The sequence below is a fragment of the Muntiacus reevesi genome, chromosome 22, assembly GCF_963930625.1.
Source record: "Muntiacus reevesi chromosome 22, mMunRee1.1, whole genome shotgun sequence".
NCBI classification, from domain to species: Eukaryota; Metazoa; Chordata; class Mammalia; order Artiodactyla; family Cervidae; genus Muntiacus; species Muntiacus reevesi.
In genome coordinates, this window is record NC_089270.1 from 29,469,777 (window position 1) to 29,494,804 (window position 25,028).

At 38.8% G+C, this 25,028-nt stretch overlaps 1 protein-coding gene across 6 annotated transcripts in view; it reads right to left on the reverse strand.

The window, feature by feature from the left end:
• The window catches only part of RUFY3 (RUN and FYVE domain containing 3), a 96,174-nt gene that overhangs the window by 18,473 nt on the left and 52,673 nt on the right, over window positions 1–25,028 (reverse strand). For all 6 annotated transcript variants that reach the window (XR_010660320.1, XM_065914667.1, XM_065914668.1 and 3 more), the window contains exons 2-9: window positions 23,159–23,332; window positions 22,258–22,375; window positions 21,317–21,418; window positions 16,963–17,086; window positions 15,849–15,910; window positions 14,588–14,653; window positions 12,623–12,692; window positions 8,645–8,737 (exon numbers count right to left, since the gene is read on the reverse strand). Coding sequence is in view for 5 of the 6 variants with exons in the window: in XM_065914667.1 (XP_065770739.1) it covers window positions 8,645–8,737; window positions 12,623–12,692; window positions 14,588–14,653; window positions 15,849–15,910; window positions 16,963–17,086; window positions 21,317–21,418; window positions 22,258–22,375; window positions 23,159–23,332 (809 nt within the window). In the remaining variant the exon portion in view is untranslated. The remainder of the gene's footprint in view (window positions 1–8,644; window positions 8,738–12,622; window positions 12,693–14,587; window positions 14,654–15,848; window positions 15,911–16,962; window positions 17,087–21,316; window positions 21,419–22,257; window positions 22,376–23,158; window positions 23,333–25,028) is intronic.

The window sequence follows — 25,028 nt, forward strand, 5'->3', positions numbered from 1 at the left end:
TAAGAAGTAAAAGATGCCAGTGAAATAAAATGCAAAAAAAAAAAAAAAAAAAGGAATCTGGGAATATTTTAAGTATAGGTTCTAGAAGCTCTATCAGTTTCAATAGCCCCCTTGAGCAGCATCATTATAACATAGTACAGAATCGCCAGTGTTGATAACTATGATCTTCAGTCACCATAAAGGGCTACAGGGAGTAAATTATATCCTCTACTTAAGAAGGCTTAGAACTGTGCAATACACAAAAGGTTTGCAAAATATGTTGAGACATATATAAAAGGGACTGAGTTATCTAGAAAATTCATTTATATGGGAACTCTTTCCCAGTGATATCAGAGATATACTTCCGATGAAACAGTACCGTTATTTCTAAAAATAGTACAAATCATTATATAAAAATGTATATAGTGTATATAAAATGTAATAATGTATATTAAAAAAAAAAATCGGAGGGAGGAGCCAAGATGGCGGAGGAGTAGGACGGGGAGACCACTTTCTCTCTTAGAAATTCATCAAAAGAATAACTGAACGCAGAGCAAACTTCACAAAACAACTTCTGATGGCTAGCTGAGGTTACCAGGCGCCCAGAAAAGCAGCCCATTGTCTTCGAAAGGAGGTAGGACAAAATATAAAAGATAAAAAGTGAGACAAAAGAGCTAAGGACGGAGGGAAGGGTCTTAATAGAGGACGTTCCCAGACACCGGGAAACCCTTGCACTGGCGGGCCTGGGGGAAGTGTTTGAATCTCAGAGGGCAACCTGACTGGGAGAGAAACAATAAATAAAACCCACAGATTACGAGCCTAAAAGCAACTCCCAGCAGAAAAGTACCCCAGACGCCCGCATCCGCCACCAGCAAGTGGGGGCGGAACGGAGAGGAGCGGGCGGCACTACTTAGGGCAGGGTCCGGGCCTGAGTGCCCTGAGGACAATCGGAGGGAGCTTTTGTGAGTTCCCAGCTTGAACTGTGGGAGAGCAAAAGAGAGAGAAAATTAACCGGCCCGAACACACTGCCGGCCGTTCGCAGAACAAAGGGACTGAGATTCTGGGCGGCCGAAGTCAGCCGGGAGGGTCGTGGCGAGACACAGGGCGCAGGCACCCGACCGGCGCGGGCGGGGACTGGGGCTGGGGACGCGGAGGGCAGAAGGCGCGCGCGCCGGACTGGCGCTGGCAGAATCTGAGACTGGGACCACGGAAGGGAGTGGGCGCTCACACCCGGGGAGAGTGCGACCGCCAAGCCCCTGGCTGCCTGGACCGCTCTGACGGGGAGGGCACAGGGAGCAGGCGCAGCTTTCTGCTCCGACCTTTTGCGGAACACCCGAGGGCTGGAACCGCGCACAGCGCGGGGCGCACTCCATATAGAGCAGCCGGAGCCTGAGCAGTACCGGCCTCGCCCCGCAGCGCCAGCCCCGCCCTGCAGCGCAACGGAACTAGCTACCTGAATAGGAGTCCACCTCCGCCCGCCTGTGTCAGGGCGGAAATGAGGCCCTGAAGAGACCGGCAAACAGAAGCCAAATAAACAAAGGGAACCGCTTCAGAAGGGACCGGTGCAACAGATTAAAATCCCTGTAGGAAACACTGACCACACCACAAGGGGCCTGCAGATATCGAGAAGTGTAAGCTGGAACGAGGAGCTATCTGAAACTGAGCCGAACCCACACTGACCGCAACAGCTCTAGAGAAATTCCTAGATATATTTTTACTTTTTTTTTTTTTTTAGTAAGAAAAAAAAAATTTTATTTTATTTTATTTTTTCTTTTTTGTTTTTTCTCTTTTATTTTCCTTTAAAATTCCCTATTACTCCCCCATTACTCCTTAACTTTCATTTTCATAAATTCTTACGATTTTTTTAGTTAGGGAAAATTTTTTTTTTCCCTTTTTTTTTTTCTTTTTTTCCCTTCTTCTCTTCTATTTTCTATTTTTCTTTTTCTCTTATTTCTTTTAAAGTCCTCTAGTACTCCTCTACTGCTCCTTAATTATTCATTTTCAATACACTATAACCTTACAAAGAAGAAAGGAAAAAAAAGAAGAGAAGCCCTATTTTTAAACCGAACCTCATATATATTTCTAAAATTTTTTTTTGGGGTGTTTTTGTTCTTGTTTTTGTTTTTAATATAGTATTTTTAAGAGTCTAATCTCTAGATTTTTAATTTTTGTTCTTCAGTATATGATATAAACTGTGAACATTTAAGAATCCAATATTCAGTTTCCATTTTTATTCAAGAGTGAGAGAATATTCTCTCCCAATCTTGACTCTCTGTTTTCTACCTCAGAACACCTCTATTTCCTCCTTTCCTCCTATTTCTGTTTTTGTTTTTAATATAGTATTTTTAAGAGTCTAACCTCTACTCTAGATTTTTAATTTCTGTTCTTCAGTATATGATATAAACTGTGAACATTTAAGAATCCAATATTCAGTTTCCATTTTTATTCAGGAGGAGAGATTATTCTCTCCCAATCTTGACTCTCTGTTTTCTACCTCAGAACACCTCTATTTCCTCCTTTCCCCTTCTCTTCCTAATCCAATTCTGTGAATCTTTGTGGGTGTCTGGGCTACGGAGAACACTCTAGGAACAGACAACTGCGTAGATCTGTCTCTCTCCTCTTGAGTCCCCCTTTTTCTCCTCCTGCTCATCTCTATTTCCCTCCTCCCTGTCCTCTTCTTCATGTAACTCTGTGAACCTCTCTGGGAGTCCCTAACGGGGGAGAATCTTTTCGCCATCAACCTAGAAGTTTTATTATCAGTGCTGTATAGTTGGAGAAGTCCTGAGACTACAGGAAGAATAAAACTGAAATCCAGAGGCAGGAGATTTAAGCCCAAAACCTGAGAACACCAGAAAACTCCTGACTACATGGAACTTTAAGTAATAAGAGACCGTCCAAAAGCCTCCATTCCTACACTGAAACCAACCACCACCCAAGAGCCAACAAGTTTTAGAGCAAGACATACCACGCAAATCCCCCAGCAACGCAGGAACATAGCCCTGAAAGTCAACATACAGACTGCCCAAAGTCACACCTAACACATAGACCCATCTCAAAACTCATTACTGGGCACTCCATTGCTCTTCAAAGAGAAGAAATCAAGTTCCACGCTCCAGAACACTGACATAAGCTTCCTTAACCAGGAAACCTTGACAAGCCAACCGTCCAACCCCAACCACCGGGTAAAAACTCCACAATAAAAAGGAACCACAGACCTCCAGAATACAGAAAGCCCATTCCAGACACAGCAATCTAAACAAGATGAAAAGGCAGAGAAATACCCAACAGGTAAAGGAACATGACAAGTGCCCACCAAGTCAAACAAAAGAGGAGGAGATAGGGAATCTACCTGAAAAAGAATTTAGAATAATGATAATAAAAATGATCCAAAATCTTGAAAACAAAATGGAGTTACAGATAAATAGCCTGGAGACAAAGATTGAAAAAATGCAAGAAATGTTTAATAAAGACCTAGAAGAAATAAAAGAGAGTCAATTAAAAATGAATAATGCAATGAATGAGATCAAAAACACTTTGGAGGGAACCAAGAGTAGAATAACGGAGACAGAAGATAGGATGAGTGAGGTAGAAGATAGAATGGTGGAAATAAGTGAAGCAGAGAGGAAAAAAGAAAAAAGGATCAAAAGAAATGAGGACAACCTCAGGGACCTCTGGGACAATGTGAAACGCCCCAACATTCGAATCATAGGAGTCCCAGAAGAAGAAGACAAAAAGAAAGGCCATGAGAAAATACTCGAGGAGATAATAGCTGAAAACTTCCCTAAAATGGGGAAGGAAATAGCCACCCAAGTCTAAGAAACTCAGAGAGTCCCAAACAGGATAAACCCAAGGCGAAACACTCCAAGACACATATTAATCAAATTAACAAAGATCAAACACAAAGAACAAATACTAAAAGCAGCAAGGGAGAAACAACAAATAACACACAAAGGGATTCCCATAAGGATAACAGCTGATCTATCAATAGAAACCCTCCAGGCCAGAAGGGAATGGCAGGACATAATGAAAGTAATGAAAGAGAATAATCTACAACCTAGATTACTGTACCCAGCAAGGATCTCATTCAGATATGAAGGAGAATTCAAAAGCTTTACAGACAAGCAAAAGCTGAGAGAATTCAGCACCACCAAACCAGCTCTTCAACAAATGCTAAAGGATCTTCTCTAGACAGGAAATGCAGAAAGGTTGTATAAACGTGAACCCAAAACAACAAAGTAAATGGCAACGGGACCACACCTATCAATAATTACCTTAAATGTAAATGGGTTGAATGCCCCAACCAAAAGACAAAGATTGGCTGAATGGATACAAAAACAAGACCCCTATATATGCTGTCTACAAGAGACCCACCTCAAAACCAGAGACATATACAGACTAAAAGTGAAGGGCTGGAAAAAAATATTTCACACAAATGGAGACCAAAAGAAAGCAGGAGTCGCAATACTCATATCAGGTAAAATAGACTTTCAAATAAAGGATGTGAAAAGAGACGAAGAAGGACACTACATAATGATCAAAGGATCAATCCAAGAAGAAGATATAACAATTATAAATATATATGCACCCAACATAGGAGCACCGCAATATGTACGGCAAATGCTAATGAGTATGAAAGAGGAAATTAATAGTAACACAATAATAGTGGGAGACTTTAATACCCCACTCACAACTATGGACAGATCAACTAAACAGAAAATCAACAAGGAAACACAAACCTTAAATGATACAATGGACCAGCTAGACCTAATTGATATCTATAGGACATTTCACCCCAAAACAATCAATTTCACCTTTTTCTCAAGTACACACGGAACCTTCTCCAGAATCGATCACATCCTGGGCCATAAATCTGGTCTTGGAAAATTCAAAAAAATTGAAATCATTCCAGTCATCTTTTCTGACCACAGTGCAGTACGATTAGATCTCAATTACAGGAAAAAAATTGTTAAAAACTCAAACATATGGAGGCTAAATAACACGCTTCTGAATAACCAACAAATCATAGAAGAAATCAAAAAAGAAATCAAAATATGTATAGAAATGAATGAAAATGAAAACACAACAACCCAAAACCTATGGGACACTGTAAAAGCAGTGCTAAGGGGAAGGTTCATAGCATTACAGGCTTACATCAAGAAACAAGAAAAAAGCCAAATAAATAACCTAACTCTACACCTAAAGCAATTAGAGAAGGAAGAAATGAAGAACCCCAGGGTTAGCAGAAGAAAAGAAATCTTAAAAATTAGGGCAGAAATAAATGCAAAAGAAACTAAAGAGACCATAGCAAAAATCAACAGAGCTAAAAGCTGGTTTTTTGAAAAAATAAACAAAATTGACAAACCATTAGCAAGACTCATTAAGAAACAAAGAGAGAAGAACCAAATTAACAAAATAAGGAATGAAAAGGGTGAGATCACAACAGACAACACTGAAATCCAAAGGATCATAAAAGACTACTACCAGCAGCTCTATGCCAATAAAATGGACAACTTGGATGAAATGGACAAATTCTTAGAAAAGTATAACTTTCCAAAACTGAACCAGGAAGAAATAGAAGATCTTAACAGAACCATCACAAGCAAGGAAATCGAAACTGTATCAGAAATCTTCCAGCAAACAAAAGCCCAGGACCAGATGGCTTCACAGCTGAATTCTACCAAAAATTCAGAGAAGAGCTAACACCTATATTACTCAAACTCTTCCAGAAAATTGCAGAAGAAGGTAAACTTCCAAACTCATTCTATGAGGCCACCATCACCCTAATTCCAAAACCAGACAAAGATGCCACAAAAAAAGAAAACTACAGGCCAATATCACTGATGAACATAGATGCAAAAACCCTTAACAAAATTCTAGCAAACAGAATCCAACAACATATTAAAAAAATCATACACCATGACCAAGTGGGCTTTATCCCAGGAATGCAAGGATTCTTTAATATCCGCAAGTCAATAAATGTAATACACCACATTAACAAACTGAAAGATAAAAACCATATGATTATCTCAATAGATGCAGAGAAAGCCTTTGACAAAATTCAACATTCATTTATGATTAAAACTCTCCAGAAAGCAGGAATAGAGGGAACAAACCTCAACATAATAAAAGCTATATATGACAAACCCACAGCAAGCATCACCCTCAATGGTGAAAAATTGAAAGCATTTCCCCTGAAATCAGGAACAAGACAAGGGTGCCCACTCTCACCACTACTATTCAACATAGTCTTGGAAGTTTTGGCCACAGCAATCAGAGCGGAAAAAGAAGTAAAAGGAATCCAGATAGGAAAAGAAGAAGTGAAACTCTCGCTGTTTGCAGATGACATGATCCTCTACATAGAAAATCCTAAAGACTCTTCCAGAAAATTACTAGAGCTAATCAATGAATATAGTAAAGTTGCAGGATATAAAATTAACACACAGAAATCCCTTGCATTCCTATATACTAACAATGAAAAAACAGAAAGAGAAATTAAGGAAACAATACCATTCACCATTGCAACAAAAAGAATAAAATACTTAGGAGTATATCTACCTAAAGAAACAAAAGACCTATACATAGAAAACTATAAAACACTGATGAAAGAAATCAAAGAGGACACAAACAGATGGAGAAACATACCATGTTCATGGATTGGAAGAATCAATATTGTCAAAATGGCTATTCTACCCAAAGCAATCTATAGATTCAATGCAATCCCTATCAAGCTACCAACGGTATTTTTCATAGAACTAGAACAAATAATTTCACAATTTGTATGGAAATACAAAAAACCTCGAATAGCCAAAGTAATCTTGAGAAAGAAGAATGGAACTGGAGGAATCAACCTGCCTGACTTCAGACTCTACTACAAAGCCACAGTCACCAAGACAGTATGGTACTGGCACAAAGACAGAAATATAGATCAATGGAACAGAATAGAAAGCCCAGAGATAAATCCACGAACCTATGGACACCTTATCTTTGACAAAGGAGGCAAGGATATACAATGGAAAAAAGACCACCTCTTTAACAAGTGGTGCTGGGAAAACTGGTCAACCACTTGTAAAAGAATGAAACTAGAACACTTTCTAACACCATACACAAAAATAAACTCAAAATGGATTAAAGATCTAAATGTAAGATCAGAAACTATAAAACTCCTAGAGGAGAACATAAGCAAAACACTCTCCGACATAAATCTCAGCGGGGTCCTCTATGACCCACCTCCCAGAATATTGGAAATAAAAGCAAAACTAAACAAATGGGACCTAATGAAACTTAAAAGCTTCTGCACTACAAAGGAAACTATAAGTAAGGTGAAAAGACAGCCCTCAGATTGGGAGAAAATAATAGCAAATGAAGAAACAGACAAAGGATTAATCTCAAAAATACACAAGCAACTCCTGAAGCTCAATTCCAGAAAAATAAATGACCGAATCAAAAAATGGGCCAAAGAACTAAACAGACATTTTTCCAAAGAAAACATACAGATAGCTAACAAACACATGAAAAAATGCTCAACATCACTCATTATTAGAGAAATGCAAATCAAAACCACAATGAGGTACCATTACACGCCAGTCAGGATGGCTGCTATCCAAAAGTCTACAAGCAATAAATGCTGGAGAGGGTGTGGAGAAAAGGGAACCCTCTTACACTGTTGGTGGGAATGCAAACTAGTACAGCCACTATGGAAAACAGTGTGGAGATTTCTTAAAAAACTGGAAATAGAACTGCCATATGATCCAGCAATACCACTTCTGGGCATACACACCGAGGAAACCAGATCTGAAAGAGACACGTGCACCCCAATGTTCATCACAGCACTGTTTATAATAGCCAGGACATGGAAGCAGCCTAGATGCCCATCAGCAGATGAATGGATAAGGAAGCTGTGGTACATATACACCATGGAATATTACTCAGCCGTTAAAAAGAATTCATTTGAATCAGTTCTAATGAGATGGATGAAACTGGAGCCCATTATACAGAGTGAAGTAAGCCAGAAAGATAAAGAACATTACAGCATACTAACACATATATATGGAATTTAGAAAGATGATAATGATAACCCTATATGCAAAACAGAAAAAGAGACACAGAAGTACAGAACAGACTTTTGAACTCTGTGGGAGAAGGTGAGGGTGGGATGTTTCAAAAGAACAGCATGTATATTATCTATGGTGAAACAGATCACTAGCCCAGGTGAGATGCATGAAACGAGTGCTCAGGCCTGGTGCACTGGGAGGACCCAGAGGAGTCGGGTGGAGAGGGAGGTGGGAGGAGGGATCGGGATGGGGAATACGTGTAACTCTATGGCTGATTCGTGTCAATGTATGACAAAACCCACTGAAATGTTGTGAAGTAATTGGCCTCCAACTAATAAAAAAAAAAAAATCGTTGACAGTCGACAGATTTAAAAAGAAAAAAAAAAAAAGAAAACATCGAATTAGACTGCTTCTTGAAGTCTCTAAACAGATATACATGATAGTGAAGCCAAGGAGTGTCAATAGGAGGAAGGCATCAACCTTCATAACCTTCATCATTAAGTATTCTGGGAACACTTAACATATGTAAATGCTCACCGCTTCCAAGCAGTCCTCTGGAGGGTGCCACCCCACCCACCCCCGCCCCCACTGTTAACACAGTAACAGGCTCTCACCTTCCGATTAGATTCCAATATGTAGGAGCTTTCCTCTTTAACTCGTTCCATTTCTTCTTGCAAGGTGATAATTCTGTTGTTTGCAACTGCAAGCTGTTGATAAAATTTTGAAAATAATCTTTCTTTTATTAAACACAGAATAAGACCATTCATGATCTGCAAGGATATGACTTTCAGGCTTAGGTATTCTAGAAGGAAAGAAAACGATCTATAACCCCACAAAAACTTAGAAGAGCTATGTTGAAAGACAAATATCTCCTATTACTGCTTTTTGTGTAAAAACTTTTTTTTTTCCAGTAACAAAATGTTAAGTTATGATCATTTACCTCAAGGGTGTCCCTATGGATAACTCATAATTATATTTAGCTATGAAACCTATTTCTAAAATGTTTGCGAGGTCACCTCATGCTTTGGGACCCATCTTACACACCATCCTTAAGACCTGTTTTAGAGACTTTCCTGGTGGTCCAGTGGTGTGAAGGCTCTGTTCCCTTTCAATGCAGGGGCGGGAGGGTTTGATCCCTGGTCAGGGAACTAAGAGCCCAAATGCCCTGTGGCATGGACAAAAATTTTTTTAAAGAAAAAAAAAAAAAAAAAAGACAAAAAAACCAAACTTCTCACTCAAAAAGATGCCATTAAACATCAAAGAGATTTTTCTGTTTCTTTTCAGTGCCTAAAGACAAGGTGATGTTATCGGCAGTGTGTCTCTAGGGGACATGTTTATAACCCTGTCCCAAGGGAGGGAAGAATACGGTGGATGCACTCTGCTTCTCTGTATGTGTGGAGATTAGGTCCTGAGAGAACGGCGAGGGGCCTGGAGGAGGCTGGGGAAGGAGCTGAGCAGCTCCTCTCAGCCCTGCTGGCCTCCCTTCTGTCATCTCTGCTTGGCTCCTGTCCTCCTGAGTAAGCCCAGCAGCCAGGCTCTGGTCATCTTTCTAGAGGCGGCTCTGACAGCCCATTTCTCTCTGCTCCATGGGCCCAAAACGTGTAAAGAAGTCACTCTGGGTAAGCACGCTGGCTCTCTTGATCCAAGCGCACCTCAGATGACTTCTTCCAAGGTCTCATCCGCAAAGAAACATTAGGAATGACGACTGCAGATCCAAATGGACTTTCTAAGTCAGCTTTGCCAACACAAAGTGGATATTTACTCATCCTCATCTGCTCAGTTCTTTTCATTTTGTCCTGCATGCTAAGTCACTGCAGTCGTGTTTGACTCTTTGCGACCTCATGGACTGTAACCTGCCAGGCTCCTCTGTCCGTGGGATTGTCAAGGTAAGAATACTGGAGTGGGCAGCCATTTCCTCCTCCAGGGGATCTTCCCAGCCCAGGGAATGAACCACGTCTCATGTCTCCTGCATTAGCTGGCAGGTTCTTTACCATAGTGCCACCTTTGTCCTACTGGTTCAGATTTCAGGAGGGAAAAGAGGTCTTTCTAGGTTTAGCTTTTTTTTTTTTTAACTGGTCCCTTTAAATCCAAAATAGATGGAAATGAGAGAGGGAAGACCTTCTTAGCCTTATTTGTTATTTATAAAATCTACACACAGTGCTTGCCCATGATTAATATTGCTGGTAAAATAAATTTAGGCCAAGAAGACAAGTCCCATGACTTAGGAAATAAAATTAACGATTTTATTTGCTGGGTGCATATGATGGATGTGTCAGGCACTGATCTAGTCTTAGTCGTGTCCGACTTGGAAACCCCATGGACTGAGTCCATCAGGCTTCTCTAAGCCACCAGGGAAACCCCAAGAATACTGGAGTAGGTGGCCATTCCCTTCTCCAGGGGACCTTCCTGACCCAGGGATCGAATCTAGGTCTTCCTGCACTACAGGCAGATTCTTTACCATCTGAGGCACCAGGGAAGCCCACTATCTAGGCCCTTATGTATTCACATCATTTAATGCACACAAAAACTTTATTATCATTCTTGGCCCCATTTTGCAGATAAGTAAACCAAAGAACAGATGCTTAAGTAACTGGCCCCAGATCAGAGCGCTACCAAGCACCAGATCAGGGATAAGAACCCAGACAGCATCACTGTGGAGAGCACGCTTAGCTGCTATGCCACATCGACCCAACATACCAGCAGTAGAATCACAGTAGAAAATTTCTGTGCAGAATGTTTCGAAAGCCTTGTGGGATAAAATTCTAAGGATCGTATCCATAAACTAAAGTTTTAATATAATTTAAGAATCTATGTCCAAACATAAGGTCCACAGAACTGAGCAATAAGGGAGGTGTTTTAAAGTCATAACAGTGAAAATGTTAGTTCTGAAAAAATATCTAATTAGATGGCATGTCTTAACTAGTGCTTTAACTTACTTTTCTATTTTTACTTCAGTTATTTATTTATTGGCCATGCCTCACAGCATGTGGAATCTTAGTTTCCGAACCAGGGATTGGACCCACACATCCTGCGTTGGAAACTCAGGAGTCTTAACCACTGGACCATTAGGGAAGTCCCTAACCTGCTTTTTTAAGGTCAAATTCTTTTTTTAAGTATAGCTGATTTACAACATTATATTGGTTTCAGGGGGATAACATGGTGATTCAATACTTTTATAGGTTATATTTTTGTATATACAATAGATTATATACTTTTATATATTATAAACTTAAAATGATAAAATATTGGCTATATTCCCTCTGAAAGTGAAAGTTAGTCGCACAGTTGTGTCCAGCTCTTTGTGATACCATGGACTGCAACTGTCCTGGCTCCTCTGTCCACAGAATCCTCCAGGTAAGAGTACTGCAGTGGGTTGCCATTTCCTTCTCCAGGGGACCTTCCTGACCCAGGAATCGAACCTGGGTCTCCTGCATTGCAGGCAGATTCTTTACCAACTGAGTCACTAGGGAAGCCATAGTCCCTTTACTATATAATATACCCTTGTAGTTTATTTATTTTATACATAATAGTTGTACCTCTTAATTTTCCACCCCATCTTACCCTCTCCCCACTGTTTACCACTAGCAAGTTCTCTATTATCTCTGAGTCTGTTTTGTTTTATATTCAATTTTTTTGATTCAAGTTTTAGATTCTACATCTCACATTTAGATAACATACAGTATTTGTCTTTCTCATACTTATTTTACTAAGCATAATAGCCTCCAGGTCCATCTATGTTGTTGTTTTTAACCAACTTTATTTCACTATAGGATAGTTAAAATTCGAAAAAGAGAAGACAAAGTCTTTGTCATCTGAAAAATTTTATTTAAGGTTTCTCATAGAAACATCTAATGCTATTTAAGAAAAAAATATATTGTTGGTAAGCTAGGGAAAAAATATTAATCAGAAGTAAACTATGATATTATATTTTAATTCTTATTTTAGGGACTTTTCTAAAAGTTTCCACGGGCATATTCTTATCTGATCTTTAGGGTAATTGTGAGGCTAAAAGGGGAAACACTCTACTTTGCCAGAGAAGGAACTGGGTCTCTAGAAGGTCAAGTGACTTACTTGCTCACGAGCACATGACATGTTAAAGCATGACATGTAAGCAGGAATTACTGGTCTTCTGACCAATGTTCTTTATGTTATCCGCCTCATCACCCTATCGCCCCAAGGAGAAAATAAAACCTGTGAATGGGGAACCTGCCAATCCAGCACACATAAATCAGTGCCTGGCAGATGTGAGTCTGTCTAGCTCTTGCACATACATGGTACCCGAAATGTTCAATGAATAAATAAATGATGAAGACATTATCTTACTAAACATTAACTCTAGGCTAGACCAGACAAAACATTCACACAAGAAAGCAAAATATATGATCAACCCAGGTTCTACCCTACATAGCCCAACTGGATAACTGAGATACCTGAGATAAGCCAGCTGGCCACTCTTGGCCAGAACAAGGAGTCCTAGGGGAGATATTATCTGAAAAATCAAGTCCTATATTTCTGAGACTCCAGAGAAACTATTTCCACTAATGCATTTTACTAAATTGTATTAAGTCAGTCAAACTTTCTAGAACACTTACCTCCTCTGTCAGTTTAGTGTTGGATTTTTCTAACGCATCCACTTTTGCCTGAAGGTTGTTTACAGTAGCACTATGAAGAGAAGAAAAAAATGAACAGTCTCTTTTGAGATGCAGAACAATATCCTATACTTTCTTTTAAAACACCCATACTTATAATTCATTGTTTACTGTCTACAATTCTCAGCAGGCTTACAGGCTCTAAGACAGCTTCCAAGGTGATGGGTGTCTTACCTTACATTCTAGTGCTACATTCTTGGCACTAAAGTTTGTGTATTTTTTTCCCCCCCTTGGAAGAAAAGTACTGTTTATTCAGATCTTGTTCATATTAACCATCCAGCCAAAGTACTTGGCCTCTGAGAGGTTACTTCTCTGTGAGTCAATTAGGGCTTATTCTCAGTCTATAATAAGCCTCATCCCCAAGATCAAAATGAACACACCCAAAGGCTTTTTGTGGGGGTCATGGGGCATGGGATCTCAGTTCACCAACCAGGGATTGAACCCTCAACCCCTGCAATGGAAACACAGAGTCTTAACCTCTGGACGGCCAGGGAAACTCCTTAACAAGCATTTGCTGAAGAAATTAAAAAGTTCATGCACTACACTGTACTTCAAGGTTTACTTATTTAATAATAATATAAGGCTACATAAATGATGATGTGCTTGACACACACCAAGCACTCTTCTAAATGCTTTTACTTGCACTATTTCATTTACTCCTTTCAACAACCCCATGTGCTAGGCCCCTCCAACTATAGACAAAGAAACAGAAGCACTGAAAGAATAAATAATACTGTCATATTTATAATTCAGGGGCTTCCTTGGTAGCTCAGCTGGTAAAGAATCTGCCTGCACTGCAGGAGACCCTGGTTCGATTCCTAGGTCGGGAAGAGAGAAGGGCTAGGCCACCCACTCAAGTATCCTTGGGCTTCCCTGGTGGTTCAGATGGTAAGGAATCCACCTGCAATGCTGGAGAACTGGGTTCAATCCCTGGGTTGGGAAGATCCCCTGGAGGAGGGCGTGGCAACCCACTCCAGTGTTCTTGCCTGGAGAACCGTCATGGACAGAGGAGCCTGATGGGCTACAGTCCATGAGGTCACAAAGAGTTGGACACGACTGAGCGACTAAGCAGAGCACAGTACATTCATTGTCAACTGTAACCGTATCTTTGCTAAGCTAACATCTCCACAGTTCACTGTTAGTTCATTATTAGTACCTGGTCCCCAGAAGAAATGTACTTAAATGGTTTTTGAGCTTTCTAGATGGAACCAAGACTATAATTTATACTGATACTGGTGTAATCACATTTTAGGTCTTACTTAAATTAAAATGATTATCTTTCATAAGAGAACTATAAATAAGATAATTAAATGGGACATATTAATTCTTCTGAATTATTCAACAGCTTTTAGACTGTCAATGTACTTGAGAATACCAATAAATTTTGGACAGCTCTCCTCAGGAGAGGAGAGATTATTTTATGTTCTGGTCATGAAAAATACTTGGTGAGTACTTGGTAAATTAATGGTAGTGATGGTGAAAAGAGGGTAGATTAATACTATTGATCTGCTATATGAAAAATGTAAGGGACCAATGAGATATCATTAATCTAAAGGTACTACAGCGGTGAGTGCTTCACCTAAGACATAGTACTGAAATACATGACTGAACCAAGACCTCCAATTTCAAGTGTCTATGGCACAAATTTAAGAGTTCTTCACTGAGTATGTTTACATAATTACTAAAGCTCTAATTAATACTAATTTTATATTGCCTTTCATTAAAGCCCACCAAAACAGGTAAATGCCACATACCCAGTGCCTAGGCTCAGAGCTGTGCTAGCAGTAATCCTATATACATATTTGTTGAGTATTGTCTGAATTTATCCTAACTGCTCATCATCAGTTTATCCTTCCCTTCCCCCACACCAAAATCCCCAGAAAGTAATAGTATTTATTCATTCTTTACTTCAGGTGTCTGTTGAGTTCTTCTACATAGTTCTTCTGATCCAGAATTGCAGTAATCTGGCCATCTCTGAAGGGAAAAAAGATAAAAAATAGAGAAAAAGTAAATAACATTAGAAGTGCCAGGATGCCCCACCTCCAATATTTTCATAAAACAGAGGAAGGAAATTATGGCTCAGACACAGTGAACCAGAAGACAGACCTGATTAGAACTTTCTCGACACAAGAGACCCAACTGTGAAGACCTTCCCAGCATATTCATAAAGCCCTTCTGAGGGCTTACACACCTTAATAACTTAGGTTACAGGTATAATGTATAATCTGTTAGAGGCGTTTAAAGAAAAAAAATTATCTTCTTGCAATTCAAAGATTTTTTTTTTCCTGCTTTGCTAGTATTATTTATAAGAACAACTTTCCATTTGTCACAGGAATTGAATTAAGCTTATTTGGGTGAAATAATAATTGTTCTCAAAGGCAATATATTTGCCTTTAAATGCTATTTGGTTTCACAATGAATGGTTTAAAGGGCTTTCACAAAAATCAAATGTTTACTATTACATGAGAAAATTAAGCGTGGAAAAAGGAGGTTCACTTCTGGGAACAGCTAAGCTAGAACAGACAAAAGTTAAACAGACAGACTTTTCAACTGAAAGAAAACTTCAAGGCCACATACCTCTAAGACTACTTAAAGGACAAGCAATATAACCTAGTTCAATGCCTAAAGTTAAACACTTCAGGCTAATTATGCTTTCACCTGCCACATTTATAATGGGTAAAGGGTAAGCTTGTGATTACTAATTTGCAAGGTACCATATGAATATTTTAAAAGCTTTCAATTTTAAAATCATTTTAGATTTATAGAAATTGTAAAAGTAGTGCTGAGTTCCCATATACTCTGCTCCCCAGAACATTGACATTTTACATAATCCCATAATGCTCATGTCAGAGGGCAAATTTTAAGCAAACTGAGGATGCAGTTCTTCTGGTCAAGAAGACTATGTTTTCAAACATTATTGAGAGATGGAGCATTAGATTCCCTTTATAAAACTTTTTATTTTATTTGCCCCTCAACCACATACCAGGAAAACCCACTGAATCCCTTTTAGGGTTTAGCAGACACAATAGATACTTTTTTACAAGACTCTATTAGAGATATATCATCAGAAAGAATTTCAGCAAATCTGTTAAAGCAGTACTGTTGCAAACTTTAAATACTATCAAACAACATCAAAGAAAAAAAGAAAACAAATTTTCTTTGCACGTACCCTTCACTACCTTTACTGCTGTTCCCATCCTTGAGATACATCGAAAAATCTATAACTCCAACCTACAGAGAGAATTTTCAGAATTTAATATAATATAAAATTAGATACTTTTACCAAACCATAACACATGAATTTGTGCAAACTCTGGGAGATAGTGAAAGACCGGGGGGGCCTGGCATACTGTAGTCTATGGGGCTGCAAAGAGTCAGACACGACTTAGCAACTGAACGACAATAACAAACACAATGTCTGTTTCTAGGCACTGAAAGACAGTATTACGATCACGACAATTACTAGGAAATTTTAATAAAAAACTTAATGCTTTTTATAATCAAGAAATGACAAGTGTTATAAAGCTCAAGATTAAGTCAGTAGGATGTGACTAAGCAAGTCAATAGAACACTTTAAGGTTTTGTCTGGCTTCCCTGGTGGCTCAGTTAGCAGAGAGTCCGCTGGCAATGCAGGAGACCTGGGTTCGATCCTTGGGTCGGGAAGATCCCCTGGAAAAGGAAATGGCAGCCCACTCCAGTATTCTCGCCTGGAGAATCCCATGGACGGAGGAGCCTTGTGGGCTAGTCACTAAGCGATGTCCGGCTCTTTTGTGACCCCATGGGCTGTAACCCACCAGTTACAGTTAACAGTTCCTGACCCAGGAATCGCACCCGAGTCTCCTGCTTGCAAGCAGGTTCTTTACCACTAAGCCACCTGGGAAGCCCAAATTTAAGGTTTATTGAATGTTAAATAAATAAATTCATTATGGTTTAACATTTTTTTCTCTTTTGCTTTTTTCAAATATTCTACTTTTAAATTCCTGTGTATATATTTTGGTCTATAAGTGTGTGTGTGTGTATGTTTGCAACTGAACCACATAGCTATATATATATATATATATATATATATTTTAACCTGTGCAATATATTTTAATGGCAATCACTGTTAAGACAAGAATTTGAAAAATACTCATTATGTATAATTTTTTATATTTGCATCAAAAGTAAAGAAAATTCTATTTATGACTCAGAATTTCTGCTAATTTGGTTGGTATAATCTGATCAATCCAAATTCTGAGATAACTCAGAGTGACACCCTAGGTCACCGAGTATCTCTCTCATACCTGAGAGTCCAAATCTTCTCCCTTCATACAGAAATTGGCATCAATGACATTCAGGCCCACCAACAGACCAGCAATTATAGCTCCTTCTTCTTCCATCATGAGGGCATTGGGTTCATAGAATTCACTGCAAGAGAAATCCATGGAATGCTCTATGTAATAAAACCTCAAGAATCCAGTGATGTAATCATGAGACAAGGAGTAAAGCATTTGTCTTGTGGTTAAATATGGTCACCTATGATATTACTTGGATACTTTATTTTAGATAACAGGTACATGAACAGACTCTAGAAAATAGACAGTCCAGGTGAAAGAAAAGTGATCAGAACAGTGTTTTCATTGAAGTGTGTATTCATGCTTTTTCCACATACTTATATCTGCAATGCACCAGGGGATAATTTTTCAATCTTTCATGCATCTAAAAAAACCTGTTAAGTTTGTTTTTAAAAACTGTCTTTTTATTTGATCTGCTTTAGTTTTTATTTTATTAAATATACATATTTTAATTTTTATTTTATATTGAAGTATAGTTGATTTACAATATCATGTTATTCAGATATACAACAAAGTGATTTAGTAATACAGAAATGGCAACCCACTCCAGTATTCTTGCCTGGAGAGTCCCACAGACAAAGGAGCCTGGCGGGCTACAGTCTATGGGGTCGCAGAGTCGGACACAACTGAGTGACTAACACACACCCACATACATATATCCATTCTTTTTCAGATTCTTTTCCCATACAGGTGATTAGAGAGTATTGAGTAGAGTTCCCTGTGTTATACATCAGGTCCATGTTATCTATTTATATGTAATAGTGTGTATATGTCAATCCCAAGCTCCTAATTATCCCTTCCGCCTCGATCTGCTTTATTTTAAATTCTATTTAAGTACCCCATTCCTTTAACATAGTGAATAAACATTTAAAAAATGTGAACTGTCAAACTAGTTACATTCTTTCGCCTTTGGCTAGTCAGCAGAAGTTGCCTAACAAGCATGCATAATAGGTTGAGGATGATTTAAAATGCTTGTTATCTTTTATTTAATAAAAATCAGTTTTCATTACCACAAAAAAAAAAAGGCAGCACAAAAAAGGAGGTATACAAGAAGCCCTGTAATTCTACCCACCAATGACCTGTTAAGACCTTGATATACAACGTTTCAGATCCTTTATGGAGACATATACTTATTTTTGATGGATACTAAAAGGGCATTATACCATTAAAGTATTGTGAATTTCTTTTTGGCTTAACAATACTGTGAGTATCTTTCTATTTCAATAGAGAATTTTCTGCAGTTTCATTTATACTGGTTTTATACCATTCCACTGTGTGACTGTAGTATAAGTATGTTCAGCCAAAACTCCCTTTTCCTTAGCCAACTCTCTCTAATCAACAGGCCTGTTCCCACAACTAATTCCACAGGCCAGGCATAATGTGCTGAAAATGACTTTGAAATAAAAAAGTAAGAGAGAAATAAAATACTTGAATGATTCTGAATGGATTAAAAATTCTAGAAGAACCCTGGATAGTTAAATATTCTTTCATGATGTACCCAAATTATCAATACATAAACAGGAATCGACTTGAAATATTCATTTCAACCAATTTGACATCATAACTGAAACATCACTGCAATCTACTTGTTTTCAACAAAGTCACTTGGGACTGACTGTTCATGGTCAACCTTAATGATTGGTAATAATACATTTCATTGATGTGGGTTTCTCTTTTCTTTTTGATTCTCTATTAAAAATATTAACAAATGGTAAAACACTTCAAAAGCAGCACATGAATAATCTGCAAATTACCATCTCTCTTGATAACTGCACACATATTAATAGCCTGTGAAGGAAATTGAGAAGAATTGGAATGAACAAGGTTCTTTAACACTTTATTCTCTCCCCAAAACCATACAGTACACATTTTCCTTTGTCTGGCTTCCCTTGTGCTTTACATGTGAAATCCGTACATATTGTTGTATGCAATGGTAGTTCATTTGCTTCCAATGCTGGACAGTATTCCATGGTAGGAATGAACACAGTGGATCCATTGTATTTGCTCTTTCGGTTGTACAGTCTACAGTACTTTTATGAACACGACTGCACATGGTTTTTTGGTACATATACACATGCATTTCTCTTAAGACATACCCAGGGTGTGAAAGTGCTGAGTCAAAGTGATTGAAAATGTTCTGTCTAGTTTATAAGACTGAACCCATTTAACTCTGGTGCTCTGTGGATAAAGACAAAATTCTTTGGACCTCAGTTTGAATAAATAATTTTGATTCAAATAATTTTGATTGAAAACACTCCCCTGTATCCACCCTCGTAGTTCAGTCAGAAAGAATCTGCCTGCAGTGCAGGAGACCTGGGTTCAATCCCTGGGTTGGGAAGATTCTCTGGAGAAGGAAATGGCAACCTATTCCAGTATCCTTGCCTGGAAAATCCCATGGTCATAGGAGCCAGGAGGGCTGCAGTCCACGGGGTCACAAAGAGGCGGGCACCACTGAGGGACTAACACTTTCTCACTTTCTTTCTACTCCCCTGTAGCCACCTACAGCTTGAACACTAGACCCTACACCTCATCAAAGTTTGAGCCTTGGAAAGATGAGCCTTCTCTTTGTGGAAATAAATAAGCTTTCCTGAATGGTTCCCGTTTCTCTTTCTCCTGATTTGCTTAATTTTCTTAGGCAAGAAAACAGCAATCAATAGCATATGCAGCTGCAGCAACATCAAAACACTGCTCCATATTAGGATCTGTAGCACAATTTCTTGTAGAAACTAGACTCTTGAAATATTCAATCATGTTTTCAAATTCTGTTACTGGTTCTTATACTGTTTCTCAGAGGCAATCTGCTATATTTGAATTTCTTTCAGTAAATATTAAAGTCCTATAAGGTACATAAAGACAAGTACACAAATCATACAATACGGCAGACTGTGTTTTCATAAAGAGAACATACCTAGGTAACCACCACCATATTAAAAAATAGTACGATTATCAGAACCTCCAAGACCACCTTATGCTCCCTTCTCCTCCCAATTTAGTACCCTCACCCCACCAATGGTAGCTCTTTCCTGACTTCTATCATGAAAGGTAAGTTGTGTATGTTTCTAAACTTTATATAAATGGAATAATACACAAAGTATTTTGCATGTCTGGTTTCCAACAAAACCAGATTAATCCATATGGCTGTGTGTAGCTGCTATATGGTATTTCACTGTATGAGTACATCATAATTTACTTACCCATTCTACTGTGAATAGACACTCAGGGTCTATTATAAACATTTGGGGCCGGTACAAACATTATAATAGATATGAATGTTCCTGTTTATGTCTTTTGTTAAACATAACTATGCATTTTTTATTGGATATAATAACTAGAAGTGGGATCCTTTGTCACAAGGAATGCTTATGATCAGCTTTTATAGAGGATGGCAGTTTTTTTAAGTTTCTGTATTAATTAACTCACCAGCAGAGTTACTATACATCTTCTCCAACACTTGGCAATATCTATCTTCTTCACTTCTGCCATTCTGGTGGTTGTGTGAGGTTATCACACGCTTGTTTTAACTCGTACGTGCAAATGGCTAGTGAAGTTGGGTATCTTCTCGTGTGTTTACTGCCCATTTCAACTTCTTTTGTGAAAAGCTTGTTTAAGTCCTTTACCATTTTTATATTTGCTCATTTGCCTTTTTCTTTTTGGATTGAAGGACTGAGTTCTTTATATACCCTGAATATGCATCATTTGTTGAATATATGTATTACATATCACAAATATCTCCTTTAGAGTAAAGAGTTGCCTTTCACTCTTAATCTCAAGAGTGTCTTTTGATAAACAGAAATTCTTCATTTTAAGGTAATCAAGTTATCCTTTTTTTTCTTTATAGATAGAACTTTTTGTGTCCGGTTTGAGAAATTCTGGTCTACTTTATGTGTCTTCTAAAAGTTTTATTGTTTTCTCTTTCCCATCTGTACCTAGGACCCAGCTTGAAACTATTTTGTGTGCTGCGTTGGAACTTAATGTTACATGTCACCTTCCTGTCTTACAGAGCCTGAGTATATGTGAAGGTGTCAAAGCCTCGCCTGCTTTTCTGAAGGTGTTAAGTTTGGACCTGTCCTGCAAAGGACCATACCTATGCCACAGCGACAGTGTGAACACACTCAATAGAAAAGCATCTAATCTTAAGTATGTATGTGTGTTTGATGTGGGAGAAGGCATCAGCTGAACTATGTAAAAATGTCATGAATCAACAGTTTCTGATCCACAAAAATGATCAATTTATATGATTCACCCTGATATGATACAGAACATACTGAGAAAAGGAGAGAGTTCAACAAGAAGATCTTCATACCTGAGAAGTTCCTTCTTATTGATCAAAGCTTTCATGTATTCTGAGAGCTTCTTTTGCATTAGTGCCAGACGAAGCCAGGCTCTTCCTCTGCCTACAGGTGTTCTATGAAAACAGAGAAACCAAAAAACTAGAAGCAGCAGCGATGGAGGCCACGGTTGGACAGGCTCATTCACTCTTGCTAAAGACCCCTCAGGCCAGTATGTGTACGAGGGGCTCCTGACACACAGCCCCTCTGTCACCACATTCCTAGGTGAGGAGTTCTACGAGGGGGCCAGGGCTGTGCTGGGGGCCAGGGCTGTGCTGGGGGCCATGCTCTTGCGAGGAGTAAATTACTAAATGAGACTACAATTTGAAGACCTCTGGGAGGCCAAACTGAAAATGTTCCATCAGATTCGTTTTGGTAAGTCCTAAGTTTAGTGTGGATCACGTTAGTACTAAAATAACAGTAACGAGGACACAGGCCATCCAGATCTCCACCTGATTAAAATTAGACCAGTCTCATCTGGAAAGGTAATCACCTACTCTTTTTCAAGTTTCAAGGCGGGTTATGGATATCAGTCAGTTCCTGCAGTTCAGTTGATAACTGTTTTAATCATGGTTCTCAAACTCCGTTAAGTCAAGTCTAACATGCCACCTCCCTAGATCTAATTTCTTGAGACTCATTAGCTGATACCCGCAAGTGCTTTGAAAAAAAAAAAGAGGATGTTTGGTATTTTAACATGAAGACAACCTCTCTTAGATCAATAATAATTATCCCTCACACTTCTCAATATTCTACATTACCAGGGCCCTCCTAACAATGTCTATTCATAACAACATTATGCATTTTGGATTGTTATGAAATACATCATTACAGTCATCATTGTCTTCAGGCTCACTCCTAAAGGAAGTAGTTGAGAAGAATGTTTTCCCTGACACATAGAATTTAACCTTAAACTTACTTAAGTCCCGGAAGATCTTTAACGCTTGCTGTTATCTCTGCAGCTTCTGGAACAAGCTTTTCTACCAGTTCTAGAGGCCCCCAGAAGGATTTATTTTGTCCAAGAAAAGTTTTCTTAGCTAAGGTGATAAAAACAAAGCAGTAGCTTAATATTTTTTTACATAAACATACTCTCAACACACACATACACACATACTCTACTAGCTATTCTGTGTGCTTTTCAGGGAATGAATCCCAGATTATCAGACAGTCTTAAAATTATTCATGCTTTCAGAATTCATAACATTTCATAAAAATAAAGAATTCCCTACTTCCCAAGACTCAGTTCTTCCTCTTTCAGGAGGAATTTAGAGCCCACCTGGGTATGAACAATAAAATATTTTAATAATATAGTGCTTTAAGCTGTGTGGTATTACTGAAGAAAACAGTCTAGTGGAAAAGAATATGTAACTCAGGAGCAGGTTATCAAAGATTGGGGAGGAAAAGAAGCAAAGGTGAATAACACCAGGTCCTGCCCTTGAAAGCTTATGGTTAAGTGGGAACAGCATGGAAGCAAGAGTCAGGAGATCAGAGTTCTAGCACTTGCTTTGCCCCTACTTGCTGTGGGATTTTAAGCAAATCATGCGCTCTAGACCTGTATCCACCAGTGAAACACAATTGTCATCTTGAACTAGATACTTATAACAGTGCTTCCAGCTCTAACTTTTTAGGATCTGTATTTTTTAAGCCTTATACTGTCTTTAAGTCAACCATATTTCTGTACCCACATAGGTCGTATCCCAGTGGATTAATATGAATTCAAAATTCTTATTCTTTGGCTCCATAAGGAAAGCTTCTCTTCTTGAACATGTATTGCTAGGAAACAGGTGCATGCACATTCTCATTTTGAGGCCATGGCCTACCTTTCAAGCCGTGTTTCAAGCAGTGCTCCATCACCACAAAGAACTGCTGCAGAGGTGCGTAGTCAGAATCCAGAGTTCTCCCCAGGTTCAGAGCAGATTCGATCAAGCCCTTGATACTCAGCTTGGCCATGTTCATCAGGTTCATGCGTTCGTTAGCCATGAGATAATTAGGATCTGCAAACCCAAGGGGGAGAGCGTGGAGCCTGGTTACCGGAGATAGCACATGTAAAAATTCAGTCTAATCTCACTACGTTGACATCTGCATTGATGGTACAAAAGTCACAGTGGGTAAGACTATGGTGTCTTGGCAAAAATCAAGGCAGTGACACCAAATTATAGTAATAGTTGCTGTGTTCTTCTCCTCCATGAACTTGCTATTTAAAAAAAAGAGAGAGAGATGCCAATCTTCCTTGGGAATATTCTTGGCAGAACACTAAAAGGTGTATTTATTTTATGAAAATTTAAACCTTGAGTACAGTCTTTTAATATCCTCCCCACCGCCTTTGCCACTACCCTGGCCTAGGCTGGTCATAACTCAGTACTGCAGTGCCCACACCGGCCACTTCTACCCTGGCCCCAGCCCACCCATTCTCTACAGCTTGTGAGGCTCTAAAAAAAAATAAAGCCACTGTAGAAAAAAAAGGATAAAGTGCTTAAACTTTGTTCCCAATGTGCTATTTGCATTTTTAGTATTTATACTAGGTAGAATTATTATTTAAACTGAGCATTCTTAAATGAACTAATTAACATTATCAGTATAATGCAGAATTAGAACTTAACCAACTGTGAAATTATTTTTAAGACTTAACATAGACTTAACGTGGCTCTCATCAACCAAATACACCACCTGGGGAAAGGGATGAAATACCACATTTTACCTGACCAAAGTCTGAATAGCCTTTGTTCCAGAGGTGCAAACCCTGTGTCTGGTCCTGTGGGTTCTTACAATGAGGACCTCAGTCTCTCCCCACTGTACGTTAGGAGACAGTTACACCAAGAGGACCAACTGATAAGGCAGAGAAATGAGGCTCAGAGAAGAAGGGAGCTGGCCCCAGGCACAGCCAGTACTGCATGACAGAGCCAGAGTCGATGCTGTCTCTCTGACTTCAAACCACGTGCTCCTGACAACTATCATCCACTTACACACGCATCGGTGACTCCAAATAACATGCATCCTTCCCTCCTGCTGACCATTCTTTTACACAGTTATCTTATTTAATTCCTGTGACTCCATCATTTAAGCGCTGTCCCCCTTTCCAGGTGCTAAAGCCGGCCTGTAATGGTTTAGCGATCCAAGGTCAAACACTTCCTAAGTGGCAGAATATAGACCTGGATGTATTATAGCATGAAATGCTCTTTAACACTCTTTCCGCTATGACAGTGCATCCTCCCAAACACTAAATATGTTAAATTTCCATACGAATTGGAAAAGACCTAGAGATCTATGAAACGTTTTACCTTTTTTAGGAGGACTAAAAGTAATACTAATAAAAGCCCATGCTCCAATAGAAACAAAGCAGAGATTATTTTATTCAAATTGTTCCAAGTAATTTTCTTCACATGATGTTCTCATTTATATCTGCTTTCATGGTCAAATGGAACAGAATCAGTTGGTCAAATTCTAAGCTCACTTTCTTTTCCGTTAAGTTTAAGAACTTGAAGACTTACAGTTGATTTGTTGTACTATTCTCCGAGGTAATTTCTTTAGAGGATAGTTTATTAGGAAGGTCAGAACTTTTATGCTGCCATTAATTCTTGCACACCAATAAATGTTTGAGGACCATGGCTCATATCTGGTTTCTCTATTCACTACAGGTCAACTTGTCAAGAATGGAATAATCTCCCAAGGGAGAAGGAAATACACAAAAAA